Source organism: Oncorhynchus clarkii, chromosome 5 (genome assembly GCF_045791955.1).
Source record: "Oncorhynchus clarkii lewisi isolate Uvic-CL-2024 chromosome 5, UVic_Ocla_1.0, whole genome shotgun sequence".
Lineage (NCBI taxonomy): Eukaryota > Metazoa > Chordata > Actinopteri > Salmoniformes > Salmonidae > Oncorhynchus > Oncorhynchus clarkii.
In genome coordinates this window covers 73,559,952-73,578,035 of record NC_092151.1, presented here as the reverse complement: position 1 = coordinate 73,578,035, position 18,084 = coordinate 73,559,952, and the positions used below count along the sequence as shown (strand labels likewise).

The 18,084-nt window shown below is 40.6% G+C and overlaps 1 protein-coding gene across 1 annotated transcript; it reads right to left on the bottom strand.

Annotated features, from left to right (window-relative positions):
- Positions 1-4,668: 4,668 nt before the first annotated feature.
- On the bottom strand, positions 4,669-10,820 carry LOC139409368 (putative divalent cation/proton antiporter TMEM165). The gene is made up of 6 exons (XM_071154411.1): positions 10,433-10,820; positions 9,700-9,928; positions 7,124-7,299; positions 6,818-7,000; positions 6,431-6,536; positions 4,669-6,312 (listed from the first exon to the last, which is right to left on the bottom strand). The coding sequence occupies exons 1-6, from the start codon at positions 10,580-10,582 to the stop codon at positions 6,236-6,238; spliced, it is 921 nt and encodes a 306-aa protein (XP_071010512.1). The 5' UTR covers positions 10,583-10,820; the 3' UTR covers positions 4,669-6,235.
- Positions 10,821-18,084: the final 7,264 nt, after the last annotated feature.

Here is an 18,084-nt window from a genome sequence, read left to right as displayed (position 1 = left end):
TGCATTGCCATGTACAGCAGAACTTAGCTGGTACTTCTTATAACCACAAAGTTATTGTCTTGCCAGTAATGCATATCGACACAGATTTATTCAACACGTTGTACCGAAACTGTCCGTGACTCTTACGTAAAGTTGTTTGGTCACTGTGATTTTATAATATTTTTTTGGGACACAAAGTAAACCTGTGCCACCAATGGCGTGATAAACCTTACAGCTACCAGTACCGGGTCAGGCAGTGCAATACTTGAATGAATGTAATTCAATATCAAACGCTAACATAGCTGTCTGAAGACGGTCATGCATAAATAAATGAATAGTCGAGGAGGGCTTAGTTAAAAGTATTTTAACAGAAAACAAACCTCAGATTTTAAGATTATTTTTCTATGGCCAAGCTAGACCTCAAACGATGAATTGAGCGAGTAGATAGATATATAAGGTCATACACTGTAATATACTGCGTTCTCTGTGTAGAAAAGAAAGCAAAACAAAATCCTACCCAATGCGTTACCTCAAATGAGAAAGGAATTAAACAAACTGTGACATGCGTGAGGACTGTTGATCTAATGTACCCAAAACAGAACTCATCATGAGCTCATCACAAGCTCATGGTTATGCAAAGGTGTACAGAAATATTTAAAGAAATACCTATTTAACATCATATGTAATTGGTTTCTTTTTCCCAATAAATGTTATAAATTCTCTGAAAATGTGATGAGGAATACTAGATACATTTTTTTGTTTTTATTAAGTTTTAACAATTAGGAATGCTAGATTAATATTTTGGATCATCTCTAGGATGACCACATTCATGGTACCTTTTAACAAATGACCCTTAAGACTTATCCACATGTTTATTGGACGTATCAAAGTAGGGATCCCCTATGTTGTTTCTCAAAAGGCTACAATAAGGTAATTCAACCCAGACTATGTGAGGTGGGGAAAATGGAGGGAGTGGTATTGATGTTTTGTATCCAAAGTGAAAGATGGGAATAAATGGTTATACCTGGTTTTAATACCCAGATGGGAAGCCCAATGTAAAAGGTGGTGAATCATGTTCTAATGTACAGTACCAGTCTAAAGTTTGGACACACCTACTCACTCAAGGGTGATTCTTTATTTGTACTATTTTCTACATTGTAGAATAAATGAAGACATCAAAACTATGAAATAACACATTGAATCATGTAGTAACCAAAAAAATGTGTTAAACAAATCAAAATATATTTTCAAAGGAGCCACACTTTGCTTTGATGACAGCTTTGCACATTCTTGGCATTCTCTCAAACTGATTCACCTGGAATGCTTTTCCAACAGTCTTGAAAGAGTTGCCACATATTCTGAGCATTTGTTAGCGGATTTTCCTTCACTCTGCAATCCAACTCATCCCAAACCATCTCAATTCGGTTGGGGTCGGGTGATTGTGGAGGTGGGTCGTCTGATGTCTTACACAGCATGGAGGTGTGTTGTGTCATAGTCCTGAAAAACAGATCGTCCCACTAAGCGCAAACCAGATGGGATGGCGTGTCGCTGCAGAATATTGTGGTAGCCATGCTGGTTAAGTGTGCCTTGAATTCTAAATAAATGACTGACAATGTCACCTCTGCATTAGAGGTAACTCTGGGTCTTCCTTTCCTGTGGTGGTCCTCATGAGAGGCAGTTTCATCATAGCGCTTCATGGTTTTTGCAACTGCACTTGAAGTTCTTGCACTTTTCCAGATTGACTGACCTGCATGTCTTAAAGTAATGATGGACTGTTGTTTCTCTTTGCTTATTTGAGCTGTTCTTGCCATAATATGGACTTGGTTTGTACCAAATAAGGCTATCTTCTGTATACCACCCTACCTTGTCACAACACAACTGATTGGCTCAAACACATTAAAAGTAAATAAAACAAATTAACTTTTAACAAGGCACACCTGTTAATTGAAATGCATTCTAGGTGACTACCTCATGAAGCTGGTTGAGAGAATGCCAAGAGTGTGCAAAGCTGTCAAGGCTGAGGGTGGCTACTTTGAAGAATCTTTAAACAAATGAAAATATTTTATATTAACACTTTTTTTGGTTACTACATGATTCCATTATTATGATGTCTTCATTTATTCTACAATGTAGAAAATAGTAAAAATGAAGAAACCCTGGAAAGAGTAGGTGTCCAAACTTTTGACTGGTACTGTACGCACTAGATGTTCTGAATGTCTATCAGTGAGTGTTCTTCTTTCTATCATTTAATCTTTGTGTGTGTGGTGTTCTTTGCAGAACACTTGTTTGGCTCATGAAATTAATCTGTGCAGTACACTTTGCAGAAAGCACCTGGAACTGGAAAATGCTGTTTTAATACTCAATATCTCTTAGCCATTGGCTATGACTCAATTGTGCCATGTGTCACTTTTTTACACCAGCTGTTCTTGACTTGGGCTAACCCATAATACTTTTAATTATAGAGTTAGAACAAGTAGAATGGACAGTTTGTAGTTCAATGCATTTCTCAGCATTTTAGTCAAGTAAAACATTCCACAACTTCTGGGTAGTTCTGTGACACCATATTAGTTGAACCACAAAATTCAAACACATTAATCCTTGAGGGTGCCCAGAAATCAGTAGAACGGACCAACATACAGTTGAAGTCGGAAATTTACATACACTTAGGTTGAAGTCATTAAAACTTGTTTTTCAACCACTCCACACATTTCTTGTTAACAAACTATAGTTTTGGCAAGTCGGTTAGGACATCTACTTTGTGTAAGACACAAGTCATTTTTCCAACAATTGTTTACAGACAGATTATTTCACTTATAAGTCATTGTTTCACAATTCCAGTGGGTCAGACGTTTACATACACTAAGTTGACTATGCCTTTAAACAGCTTGGAAAATTCCAGAAAATGACATCATGGCTTTAGAAGCTTCTGATAGGCTAGTTAACATATTTTGAGTCAATTGGAGGTGTACCTGTGGATGTATTTCAAGGCCTACCTTCAAACTCAGTGCCTCTTTACTTGACATCATGGGAAAACGAAATCCTCAGAAACCAAATTGTAGACCACAAGTTTGGTCCATCATTGAGAGCAATTTCAAAACGCCTGAAGGTACCACATTCGTCTGTACAAACAATAGTTTGGAAGTATAAATACCATGGGACCACACAGCCGTCATACCCCTCAGGAAAGAGACGCGTTCTGTCTCTTAGAGATGAACGAACATTGGTGCGAAAAGTGCAAATCAATCCCAGAACAACAAAGGACCTTGTGAAGATGCTGGAGGAAACAGGTACAAAAGTATCTATATCCACAGTAAAAATGAGTCCTCTATCGACAAACCTGAAAGGCCGCTCAGCAAGGAAGAAGCCACTGCTCCAAAACCACCATAAAAAAGCCAGACTACGGTTTGCAACTGCACATGGAGACAAAGATTGTACTTTTTGGAGAAATGTCCTCTGGTCTGATGAAACAAAAATAGAACTGTTTGGCCATAATGACCATTATCTTTGGAGGAAAAAGGGGGAGGCTTGCAAGCTGAAGAACACCATCCCAACCGTGAAGCACGGGGGTGGCAGCATCATGTTGTGGGGGTGCTTTGCTGCAGGAGGGCCTGGTGCACTTTACAAAATAGATGGCATCATGAGGTAGGAAAATGATGTGGATATATTGAAGCAACATCTCAAGACATTAGTCAGGAAGTTAAAGCTTGGTCGCAAATGGGTCTTCCAAATCGACAATGACCCCAAGCATACTTCCAAAGTTGTAGCAAAATGGCTTAAGGACAACAAAGTGTGGCCATCACAAACCCTGACCTCAATCCTATAGAACATTTGTGGGCAGAATTGAAAAAGCATGTGAGAGCAAGGAGGCCTACAAACCTGACTCAGTTACACCAGCTGTCAGGAGGAATGGGCCAAAATTAACCCAACTTATTGTGGGAAGCTTGTGGAAGGCTACCTGAAACGTTTGACCCAAGTTAAACAATTTAAAGGCAATGCTACCAAATACTAATTGAGTGTATGTAAACTTCTGACCCACTGGGAATGTGATAAAATAAATAAAAGCTGAAATCATTCTTAACTATTATTCTGACATTTCACATTCTGGAGTTTCATTCCTTGAACCCTGTGTGGACTTAGAGTGCAGTCTGTTCTACCCATTTTATTTCTGTGGTGCTAACCCTGCTCTGCAGCATAGCTAAATTAAGTTGTGTGAAAACCTTAAGACACATATTCTGAAGGCATTTTAATATCCCTGCAAGGAGTGTACTGCTATAAATGAGTTTCTAGAGCCAGACTAATCATACGTACACTAAATATAATGGAACATTTTAAAGCAAACAGTGCTGTTTTCTCCCCTTACTCAATAAAAACAACTTGATGTTTTCAGTTGAAAAATAATTTGATGGACAAACCAAACCAGAAATCGAGTGTCAATGGTCAGGTAAGAAACCTGCTTGCAATTCGCTGCAATCACTCATATCCGGCAAGTAACTGAAAGGTTGGTAGTTCAAATCCATGAACTGACTAGGTGAAAAATCAATCTGTGCCCTTGAGCAAGGCACTTAACCCTAATTGCACCTGTAAGTCTCTCTGGATAAGACTAAGCGTCTGCTAAATAACAAATGTAAATATCCAGAATAACTTGGTACATAAAATGTAGGGGCTGAAAAAGTAGTTACGGTAAGAGAGTCTAGGCAAGACAGGTTTTATTGAGCATTTAAGCATTGATCAGGATTTACAACAATCAAAAGTTCATCTGTCTCAAACCACGTACATGTACACGCCTGTTTGGTCGTCACAGGGTACAACTGGTCAAATATTGACAATGGAGTCACATTACCCTGTGCACTTAAAAAAAAAAAAAAAAGATTATTCTCTACAGTACCTTCAAAAAAAATACAAACCTTAACAAGAACAAAATCCTCATCTGTGCCTCAAAGTTGTAAATAACTACCATAACCAACCACTCAGGACAGGTGCAGTAGACTTAGTGGCTTAGGTCCTTTTTATCGGCAGTGAAATTTAGGAGGAAGCAAAGAAATATTTTGTTCCATGATTTCGTCGCCAGTAGGCATCAGACACAACCTCTTAATAAACCCTAGTAGCAATATGAGTGGCAGACAGACCAGAGGCTGATGGGGGAGCTATAGGAGGAAGCGCTCATTGTAATGGCTGGAATGGAATTAATGGAACGGAGTCAAACGGGTTTGATACGGTTCTATTCCAGACATTGAGTCCATCCTCCTATAGCTCCCCCCACAGCCTCCATTGGGACACACTGGCCGTGGAGTGTTTTCCCCCCTTTACTGCCTTGAAGCTGGAATGTAGAATACTGACACTGAATGGGTTACTGCTGCTTCAAGATCCCCATGATGCTTAGAACTGGCATGACCTGTCTAGCAGATGGAAATCGCTGAACAGTAATACTCACAACCGTGAAAAGATTCACATCCCTGATACAGCTGGAGAAATGGTAGATCAACTAATTATGGGGTTTATGAAGCAAAGGCAGCCCAATGTTACTGTTCTCAGATGATATTCTGAGGGGAACAAAACTTATGGGAGTTGGCCTGAGGCCTGGCCATAGATCAAAGGGACTGAATCGCTTCACAGTGGCCATAACACTGGACTCCATGGGACAGACCTGGAGTCAGTGTTCAGCCGGCATATTTTTTGTTGTTGTACTTTTCCTATTGAAAAGCAATATCCCAAGTATAAATACATTAAAGTACACAAGGGTAAAAAAAAAAAAGATTTTTTTTTGACACAGGTGTTTTTTTTGCAAACTTCAAGGAGTAGGGCTTTTGATGAGTTTGTCTGATGGTGCCCTATGATGTCATTGACTTCCCGGCTTGCTTGAGGAACAATACTGGTGCAATAGAGAACAAAAGAGGAAAGCGCCCCCCGTTACGTAAATCAGGTGTTAAATGAGGTGAAAATTAGATTGGAGTAGGACTTTAAAGCATAATATAATAATGAGGATGGGGAATTAATGAATAAACAGACCCAAGCTCAGTACTGACGGGCCTGAGTGTGAGGGAGAGGTAAGTCTTGTTCTTAGTGTAGGCCACAGGACTCAGACTGGTGAGGGATCACAGACTTATTAGTAAGACAAGAGAACAGAAATCACACACACTCGCTCAGTCCCATTAGAGAATATTCTCCATATTTCTCCCTCTCAACCACACACACACTAAATAAACATAGTTGAGCTTTACAGATATGTACAAAATTTGCCTGAAAGTCTTCCCTCCAATTAGAATCCAGCATCCGGTTTGATGAAGAGGGCAGAGAAGGCAAAGGCCAGGAACATGATCCCACCAATGATTGTAACTGAGGAGGAGAGAAAAACAGTCCATAACACAATTCTGATGACTACTACATGTATTACAGTATAGGCTATGATGACCACTTGACCAGGAACACTGAAAGGAAGAAAATAAAACATTACCAGTTCTGACAGAAATCTTCTGTGCAATCATCCTTCCTCCAACCACAGCCAGTCCTGTGCACAGACAGTGCCCCAGAGTACCACCCACCGCCACTCCAAAAGGATCCTGGACAGAGCATTGGTTTATGACATTTTTAACATTCTCACAGAACCAAAAAGCATGACAGTACAGTAGAAAAAACACACAACAATAATTCCCTAACAATATAATTCATTTTGAGCATACACAGCAACTCTTCATCCTGACCATAATCATTAACTGACTTTCTATCCACTGCCACACCTAAGCATTATAGCCTTGGTTTGAAGGCAGTGTAACATTTGCCAGTATGTCCCATTTTGACTAGGCAAGCAGACAGACTCGACAGTGGCTCTGTCAGGACTCACCTCCTGGGCACCCAGGATGATGGTGGTGAGCTGAGAGCGGTCTCCCCACTCTGCCAGGAAGGTGAGGGTAAAGGCCTGGATGAACACAGGCGAGATGAAGCTGTGCCACTTCCTCTGAGGATGGCTTGATCCTGAGCCCGACTCCACATCTGCAGCCCCATTTAGCAGCTTAGACATCTGCAGCTATAGGAAATAGGAATACAAGCCAAACATTGAATCCCTAGAACAAGATACAGCAGGGTAATATGAAAATGCATAACAATATGCAAATGTAGGTATGGGCAGTGTGTGTGTGTGTGTACAGACCTCCTCATCCTTCTTTTTAATATCAGCCTGCACCTCCTCCAGCTCCTCCTGACCCTCGTCTGGACTCATCTTCAGCCCCTCTCTCAGCATGCGCACACCAAAGATGGCGAACAGAGCCGTAGACACGTAGTATGTGTAGATCCTGGGGATGATGGTGGTGGCATAGCCAAACATCACTGATAAAAACACAAAGACAAAGAACAGGCAAGGTGACGGCCCTGTAGTCTGTACAGATCCAAATATTCTGACAAACATTCGGACAAACCCAGGATTCATCAGTGGTATCTGAACTAATTGGGATACATTAATGAACTTAGAAGCCATGTCACATCCAGTCTAATCACAGGGGGCTTTCTGCATAGAAAAGTGTTTTTTTCAGGCCGCCTATGTCCAAACATTAAAACAAATATTTTTTACAAGAAAATAATTGTTGGGATTGTAAAGCTTTCCGTGTAAACTTAAACAATTCAAACTTTGTTTAAGTTTACGAAATAAAGTATGTAGAAAAGATAATAGACCTAGATATTTTTAAATAAGATAATATTTGATAACTAACAATCACCAAAATAAAAGCTAGGCATTCAAGAGTATTTTGGTCATGGCATGAGGCCCCCCCCACTGATGTTAAGAGTCATTCAGATAGAGTAAGACATGGCAAATTGTGTAGAATTTCAGGAAATTTGCTATAAAACTGAATTTCTTTCTCTCAGCCTCAAAGCAAAATATGTATAATTGCAGGAAATTAGCAAACTGCAACATTGTACCTCCGCCACATGGCAAAATGTGTAGAATTGCATAAAATTTGCTTTAAAAAAAGCTAAATTGGATCACTGCAGGAAACAGGAAGGCCTCTAAAATGTTTGGTCACCTACTACACCATCGACCATGGCCATGCCCACCACTTACAGTTGAAGTCAGAAGTTTACATACAGCCTAACACATTTACACTTAGTTTTTCACAATTCCTGACATTTAACCCTAGTAAAAATTCCCTGTCTTAGGTCAGTTAGGATCACCACTTTATTTTAAGAATGTGAAATGTCAGAATCATAGGAGAGAGAGTGATTTATTTCAGCCTTTATTTCTTTCATCACATACCCAGTGGGTCAGAAGTTTACATACACTCAAATAGTATTGGGTAACATTGCCTTTAAATTGTTTAACTTGGGTCAAAAGTTTCAGGTAGCCTTCCACAAGCTTCCCACAATAAGTTGGGTGAATGTTGCCCCATTCCTCCTGACAGAGCTCGTGTAACAGTCAGATTTGTAGGTCTCCTTGCTCTTACACACTTTTTCAGTTCTGCCCACAAATTGTCTATATGATTGCAGTCAGGGTTTGTGATAGCCACTCCAATACCTTGACTTTGTTGTCCTTAAGCCATTTTGCCACAACTTTTGAAGAATGCTTGGGGTCATTGTCCATTTGGAAGACCCATTTGCGACCAAGCTTTAACTTCCTGACTGATGTCTTGAGATATTGAAGCAACATGTCCACATAATTTTCCTCCCTCATGATGCCATCTATTTTGTGCACCAGTCCCTCCTGCAGCAAAGCACCCCCACAACATGATGCTGCCACCCCCGTGCTTCACGGTTGGGATGGTGTTCTTCGGCAAACATAACGATGGTCATTATGGCCAAACAGTTCTATTTTTGTTTCATCAGACCAGAGGACTTTTCTCCAAACGGTACGATCTTTGTCCCCATGTGCAGTTATAAACTGTAGTCTGGCTTTTTTAAAGGCGGGTTTTGGGGCAGTGGCTTCTTCCTTGCTGAGCGGCCTTTCAGGTTATGTCGATGTAGCACTCGTTTTACTGTGGATGTAGATACTTTTGTACCCATTTCCTCCAGCAACTTCACACAGTCCTTTGCTGTTGTTCTGGGATTGATTTGCACCTTTCGCACCAAGTCCGTTCATCTCTAGGAGACAGAACGTGTCTCCTTCCTGAGCGGTATGACAGCTGCGTGGTCCCATGGTGTTTATACTTGCGTACTATTGTTTGTACAGATGAACGTGGTACCTTCAGGCATTTGGAAATTGCTCCCAAGGATGAACCAGACTTGTCGAGGTCTACAATTTTTTTCTGAGGTCTTGGCTGATTTCTTTAGATTTTCCCATGATGTCAAGCAAAGAAACACAGAGTTTGAAGGTAGGCCTTGAAATACATCCACAGGTACACCTCCAATTGACTAAAATTATGTCAATTAGCCTATCAGAAGCTTCTAAAGCCATGATGTCATTTTCTGGAATTTTCCAAGCTGTTTAAAGGCACAGTCAACTTAGTGTATGTAAACTTCTGACCCACTGGAATTTTCGATAGTGAATGATAAGTGAAATAATCTGTCTGTAAACAATTGTTTGTGTCATGCACAAAGTTGATGTCCTAACCGACTTGCCAAAACTATAGTTTGTTAACAAGACATTTGTGGAGTGGTTGGAAAATGAGTTTTAATGACTCCAACCTAAGTGTACGTAAACTCCCAACTTCAACTGTATACCCCATTTTGAACCAGAATGAACCCCCCCCCCCCAGGAAAACCCCCAGGATCATCAGCCCCCCCATCTCATCCACTAACCCGAGATGCAGGTCATAAAGCCAAGGGCTAGCATTGCCCCCAACAGCACAGTCAGGCGGTTGTAGCGCATTGCCATGATGGCCGCAATGAAGAACGTCTTATCTCCCAGCTCAGAGACAATGATGACAGAGATGGCAGCTACAAAGGCATGGATGAAGCCCAGGTTCTCGGATTTGCTGGAGTCATTTCCACTGACCTCAGGGCCAATGGCATGAGCAGTAGGTGCTTTCTGTTGAAGGGGGAAACACATGTCACTTGAGGTCCAGAACAGGTTGGCCATGAAAACCATGTTATGATTTGTATGTCCACATACTGTATCTTGGAATGTGTAAAGGCTGTCTAATTGAAGCGGGTAGTCAAGTCACGTAGAGGGAGGGGCACAATAATACTTGTTAGCTATGAGAATCAATTACTTCACTCATTGCCAGTTCAACTTCCTGACTTGGGCTCGTGACATGGACATAACAACGCGGAACTAAACACCACACGAGCTGGAAAGGAACAGCCAGCTAACGTTAGCTATGTCGACCCTAAAACGTGAACCTCGAAAGGAGGTCAGTGACTAGGGGAATATATACTGGTGGCGGTGACGTTGCTTTGGCTAGCTAGTTAGCATTAGCTATCTATGTGGAATGCTTTCGAGTTGCTAACCATAGTTAGCTAGTATGCTACCGTTAGCATGCATGCGAAACATCGGTGTATTGCATTTGATTAATGATTGCTAGCTAACTACCTCTTGTGGCGTTTGTTCTTGGACATGTTTGTTTTCCTCCTGGATCCCAGCAACTCCGACCGACAGCAACACCGCGACAGCCATGGGCAGCAGGACGCATATCACACTTCTGTTAGCCCTTCCATCCCTTACGCCGGCCAGGAGAAGCATTTCAGCGAAGCGTGCAGATTGTGTTAAAATGCTGATAATACGGGCAATTTGTAGTAGCGTAGCTATGTGTTAAATTATAAAAATGACTGCCCCCTGACTGCATGAATTACTCGGTATAATTAGCTGTAAATGGCCTAACTACATAGCTAGCTAGTAAAGGCAATCTGTCCCTCACTGACTGATCGAACTCATACGGTATGTGAAGTTGTTACCTGAAAGACAAGTACACAAACCACTTACGTGATTGGACCGCTGAAAGGAGGGCGTGTATGTAATGTCCCTACGTGTACCTACTCTGCAGTACTGTCATTGGCTATTTCAACTTTCAATTTTTAGATGTCATGGAAAATGTCACTAGAGATGCTTGCAAACCCATGTTAGTCAGACAACATTCGAATTTCTCCTAAAATTAAGAAAAAATATATTTAATCATTGGGATCTGTTTATGCATGGGATAGTGCTTCTGTCCAAGGCAGGGGACTGTCACGCGTTGTGTACTTCTCATTATCTGTATTTGTAAATCCCTCTACCTGTATAGAGATCATCAAAAACTTTCTTGACTTCATCTGGAAAAATAAATCTTACTAACGGAAAAAAGTCAGTCCTCTCAAATATATCAGCTGAAGGAGGTCTGGAAGTGTTTATCCGCTAAATTGTCTAGGTTTCACCAACAAGCTTTAATGTCCTGGAAAATATGTTTCCTGCACATTTTTTCAGTCATAACTTTAAGGAATAAGTCATTGTTCTACCCTAGCTGGCATGAGAGGAATATTGACATTGTTTTTGATGTTTTCGACAACAGGGTTAATATTCTTGCATATGAACAATTTATAACATTGAATGAGTTTCCAATACCTTTTAGAGAGTTTATTTCTGTGATCGAAGCCATTTCCAGTGGTCTAACTACACTAATAAACTCATCTTAGCTTTGGTGGTGATCACAAAGCGTATCCAGAACTCAGTTTGGAAGGCGTGGGCTTACTTGAGAAATCTTGTTGTAATAAATACATAAGACACATTTTCCATTCACGGAACCAACTAACGCCTAGAGGAACATTTTTCTGGAACATGCTTATTCCTGACATTGTCTGGAAAAAAGCTTGGTTGATGCCTTACAAATATTGTATACCAAACAAATTTAAGGAAGTGCACTTTAAGATTCTACATAAGATATATCCATGTAATTCTATGTTGTACAAATTTGTAGCTATTGATGATATCTGCGTTTTCTGCAAAAAAATGTGAAAATCTGACTCACTCGTTCTATGAATGTAAATCTGTGATAGAATTTTGGGAAAACCTTGCAGAATACATGTTTACCGTTTTGAACACTACCCCCATGTTTTTTATACACAAACAAAAGTTCCAGAATTCTATACCAAAATTACAAATAATTTTGATTGAATTTAATTATCTCGTTAAGACATCCCTATTTCTGAGTGTATACAATTGCATTAGAATTGTCGTTCTTTAAAAAAAAAAGTTTTATATATTGATATATTTTTTTGTATTTTCTAGTTTATACCTGTGTTTTGTTTTATTATACATGTTTGATGTAGCGATGTAAGTTGTTGATCATTTTGTATTATGAATTTTTAAAATAAATGAAAATAAATATATATATATATAAATACTTGCAAACCCTTGAAGGAGTGTGTTCAGCATGACAGAACGGTGAGCAATGTTGTATAGAACGGTAATGTACTGAACGACCAGTTAAATAACATTGTGGTTGTAACGTGTGCTGCAGGCATAGTCGTGGGAAGTAGGGATGCCGAGCAAGCGTTCAAAATCTGTGCATTGTGCCCTTGGGCTGAATATAATAAATATAATTCCCTTCTCCAGACTGCCAATCATCTGTGCTCTAAAGCACCTCTCACTTACATGGCTCTTTCAGATATCTAAATTCTTATTAGCCAATGCCCTTCACCTGATCAGATCCTTCTCACAGGTATTGCATCTCCAAAGTAGTCTACAAGTGAAGACAGACGCATCAGGGATGCAACGGCGAGCCTCCTTCTTATCAAATTCCGAGGCACATATTGACAAGAAGTTAGAAGAACGGTCTACATTTACTTTGTCAGCCAACAAGATGAGTAAGGAACAGCAAAAGCACTAGCCTATGTAAATCTACTATATCCCATAGTACAAAAGTTTACCTATTCTATTGGTCAGCTTGTCCTTCTGTGTGAGAAGGACAAGCTGGGACTGTTGTGGGACGCGATAGATCCAAATTAATACAACCACCCTTTTAAAAGCTATGAGGCTGTTGCAACAGATCAGAACGTTTAGCTTAAAATGTTGATAAACTGTTAGGCTATTTCTTCACATTATAATCACAGCAATGTGCACACGGCAGTAAGCGCAAATGTTCCAAAATGCAATTAGTGGGAAAACACAGTTCTCAAAAGTGCACTGCAAATGCTAGCGGTTTCATATGACCTAGATGAAAATATCCTTCAGAAATGTAGGAAGATGTGAAGACACAACCACAAGCATGGGTTCAAATCAAATTTTATTGGTCACATACACATGGTTAGCAGATGTTAATGCGAGTGTAGCGAAATGCTCGTGCTTCTAGTTCTGACAGTGCAGTAATATCTAACAAGTAATCTTACAAATTCACAACGACTAACTTATACACACAAATGTAAAGGGATGAATAATAATATGTACATGTAAATATATGGATGAGCGATGGCCGTGCGACATAGGCAAGATGCAGTAGATGGTATAGAATACAGTTTATACATATGAGATGAGTAATGTAATTTATAAAAGTGGCGTGGGGGGTCGTTGTCCTTGATCTTTTGTCCTTGACCCTCTGGAGAGCCTTGCGGTTATGGGTGGCGCAGTTGCCGTACCAGGTGGTGATACAGCCCCACTCGTGGGTGAACAGGGAGTACAGGAGAGGGCTGAGAAGGCACCCTTGTGGGGCCCCAGTGTTGAGGATCAGCGGGGTGGAGATGTTGTTTCCTACCCTCACCACTTGGGGGCGGCCCGTCAGAATCTGTAATCTGTGATTGACTGTAGACCCTGTCACATACGTCTCGTGTTTGAGCCGTTGAATTGCGACCTTACTCGTCTCTATACAGATGCTTTGCTTGTTTGATTGCCTTGCGGAGGGAATAGCTACACTGTTTGTATTCGGTCATGTTTCGAGTCGCCTTGCCATGATTAAAAGCGGTGGTTTGCGCTTTTAGTTTTGCACAAATGCTGCCACCAATCCACGGTTTCTGGTTAGGGAAGGTTTTAATAGTCACAGTGGGTACAACATCACCGATGCATTTGCTAGTAAACTTGCTCACTGAGTCAGCGTATTCATCAATGTTGTTGTCTGAGGCTACCCGGAACGTATCCCAGTCCACGTGATCAAAGCAATCTTGAAGTGTGGAATCCGATTGGTCAGACCAGCATGGGATAGACCTGAGCACAGGCATTTCCTGTTTTAGTTTCTGTATATAGGCTGGGAGCAACAAAATGGAGTCATGGTCAGATTTGCCGAAGGGAGGGCGGGGGAGGGCTTTGTATACATCGCGGAAGTTAGAGTAGCAATGGTTGAGAATGCTACCTGCCTGTGTCATGCATTCAATATGCTGATAGAATTTAGGAAGACTTGTTCTCAGATTCGCTTTTTAAAATCCCCAGCTACAATAAATGTACCCTCAGGATGTATGGTTTCCAGTTTACATAGAGTCCAGTGAATTTCTTTCAGGGCCTTCGAGGTATCTGCTTGGGGGGGATATACACAGCTGTGACTATAATCGAAGAGAATTCTCTTGGTAGATAATGCGGTCAGCATTTGATTGTAAGGAATTCTAGGTCAGGTGAACAACATGACTTAATTTTCTGTATGTCGTTATGATCACACCATGAGTTTTTAACCATAAGGCATACACCCCCGCCCTTCTTCTTACCAGAGAGTTGTTTGTTTCTGTCGACGCGATGTGTGAAGAAACCGGGTGGCTGTACCGACTCTGACAACATATCCAGAGTGAGCCATGTTTCCGTGAAACAAAGAATCTTACAATCTCTCATGTCTCTCTGGAATGCAACTCGAGCCCTAATTTCGTCTACCTTGTTGTCTAGAGATTGGACATTGGCGAGTAATATGCTCGGAAGCTGTGTAAGGTCTGCTTGCCTTCTCAGTCTGACCAGTAGGCCGCTCCGTCTGCCTCTCCTGCGACGACCGAGTTGTTTTGGGTCGGCCTCTGGGATAAGATCCAATGTCCAGGGTGGAAGTCGGTTAAAAGGATCCGCTTCGGGAAAGTCGTATTCCTGGTTGTAATGTTGGTAAGTTGACATCACTTTTATATCCAATAGTTCTTCCCTGCTGTATGTAATAGCACTTGAGATTTTCTGGGCTAACAATGTAAGAAATAATACATTAAAAAAAACAAATTACTGGATAGTTTCCTAAGGACCTGAAGCGAGACGACCATCTCTGTCGGTGCCATCAAGATTGTGTCTTTGGATGCTAGACAATGAAAGAAAGTTGAGAACATGAGAGAAATATTGGTTTCAATGGCATAGGAAGTGTTTATAATACAATCCCCTTAACATTCCTATGTTTGGAACACAGTAAGACATGCCTCATAAAATGAAGAACAAATGTCCAGGTTTTAAACAATGACCTTTTATGGTTAAAGAGTTTCAAAATGTTGACTGCCTCCGCTCAGATTGCAAGGTGGGTGATTTTGCAGTGCGCAACAGGCACTGGCCTTTCTCTCCTATCTGACTGAACAGTGCCTCAAGTACACTACCGTTCAAAAGTTTGATGTCGCTTAGAAATTTCCTTATTTTTTGTCCATTTAAAATAACATAAAAATTGATCAGAACTACAGTGTAGACATTGTTAATGTTGTAAATGATTATTGTAGCTGGAAACAGCTGACTTTTTATGGAATATCTACATAGGCGTACAGAGGCCCATTATCAGCAACCATCACTCCTGTGTTCCAATGGCACGTTGTGTTAGTTAATCCAAGTTTGTTATTTTAAAAGGCTAATTGATCATTAGAAAACCCTTTTGCAATTATGTTAGCACAGCCTAAAACTGTTGTTCTGATTAAAGAAGCAATAAAACTGGCCTTCTTTAGACTAGTTGAGTATCTGGAGCATCAGCATTTGTGGGTTCGATTACAGGCTCAAAATGGCCAGAAACAAATACCTTTCTTCTGAAACTCATCAGTCTCTTCTTGTTCTGAGAAATTAAGGCTATTCCATGTGAGAAATTGCCAATGAAGAACTGAAGATCCCGTACAACACTGTGTACTACTCCCTTCACAGAACAGCGCAAACTGGTTCTAACCAGAATAGAAAGAGGAGTGGGAGGCCCCGGTTCACAATTGAGCAAGAGGACAATTACATTAGAGTGTCTAGTTTGAGAAACAAGTCCTCAACTGGCAGCTTCATTAAATAGTACCCGCAAAACACCAGTCTCAACATCAACAGTGAAGAGGCGACTCGGGGATAATGGCCTTCTAGGCAGAGTTCCTCTGTCCAGTTTCTGTGGTCTTTTGCCCATCTTAAACTTTTAGTTTTATTGGCCAGTCTGAGATATGGCTTTTTCTTTGCAACTCTGCCTAGAAGGCCAGCATTCCGGAGTTGCCTCTTCACTGTTGATGTTGAGACTGGTGTTTTGCGGGTACTATGTAAATCAATGTTGAGTCAATGGGTCAATGTAACTCGAACTCACAAATGCTGATTCTCCAGATACTCAACTAGTCTAAAGGAGGACAGTTTTATTGCTTCTTTAATCAGGACAACAGCTTTTAGCTGTGCTAAAATAATTGCAAAATGGTTTTCTAATGATCAATCAGCCTTTTAAAATTATAAACTTGGTTTAGCTAACACAACGTGCTATTGGAACATAGGAGTTGTCACGTCCTGACCTTAGTTCCTTTTTTATGTCTCTGTTTTAGTTTGGTCAGGGTGAGAGTTGGGGTGGGCATTCTATGTTTTGTAGTCTAGGTTTTGTATTTCTCTGTGTTTGGCCTGGTATGGTTCCCAATCAGAGGCAGCTGGCAATCGTTGTCTCTGATTGAGAACCATACTTAGGCAGGCTGTTTTCCAACTATGGGTGTGGGTAGTTGTTTTCTGTATTTGTACCAGACATACCTGTTTCGTTTGTGCTGCGGTGTTGGTGTTTGGTTCTAGTGTTCAGTTTCTTTATTAAATCTACCATGAACACCTACGATGCTGCACCTTGGTCCGCTTTACCTTCTTCCACCTACGACAACCATTACAGGAGTGATGGTTGCTGATAATGGGCCTCTGTATGCCTACGTAGATATTCCATAAACAATATGCCGTTTCCAGCTACAATAGTCATTTACAACATTAACAATGTCTACACTGTATTTCTGATAAATTTGATGTTATTTTAATGGACAAAAAATGTGCTTTTCTTTCAAAAACAAGGAAATGTCTAAGAGACACTACCGTTCAAAAGTTTGGGGTATGTAAATGTAATTCTGTTTTGAATTTTTATACATTTGCTAAAATGTCTAAACTGTTTTTGCTTTGTCATAATGGGGTATTGTGTGTAGATTGAGGGGAAAAAACAATTGAATACATTTGAAAATAAAGCTGTAATGTAATAAAATGTAGAAAAGGCTAAGGATTCTGAATAATTTCCGAATGCACTGTATGCTTGCAGTAGTTTGTATTGCATTCTATGTATACTAGCTATTTGTGTAAATGTAACCTGTCCTTATTTCTGCAGGTACAATAGTGGCCAGCCTATCACCAAGGATGACTGTAGATTTAAACCTGCCAGGGACTGAAAACAATGCTGGAAATTACACCGCGGTCTTGACCAATAAGATAAGAAGAGAAGAGATGGTATATACCTCCTCCCCTATCCTCTCTACCATTCCTCTCTCACTACTTCTCTTCCTCTCCCCGCTCTCTTCACCCTCCCCTTTGTCCTTTAATTTCCCCTTTCTCCTTTATACTGTACCTCTGTCTTAGACTTGAACTGTGTGTGGTGGATGAATCCGAATTAGTTGAGTAACATAAGTAATTAAGATGTCATATCTGCATAATATTATGTGATATGTTTTATTAGAATGTATTTCCAATACTCTAGTGTTGGCAGTTGCATTTCTTCCCTCAGCTTGGGCTCAGTGACTTGGGGCCCAGAGCGGGGAGATGTCAGGCTTGTCTTTTACATGTCTCTGGTGCTATGCAGAATATCAGAAAGGGAAGAGGTCAGGATGGAACATTATCTTCATGTGTGAATGTATCTGTTAAACCATGTGAAGGGATGGCGTGATTAAGGGGGAACCAATTACTTGTCTCCACAATGTCTGTGCACAAGTCACTGCCCTCGGTGAGCTTGTCCAGGAGTGGGGTCAAGAGGAGGTTCACTTGAGATGGAAGTATCTAGAGTTGACAATTGAGTTATGCCATTGGATGAGGTAATGGTTTTGTGCTATGAAGTACGAGGAACGAGATTAGAACCTCGTTTTAGGGACTAAACTGAACGATAGTTTATA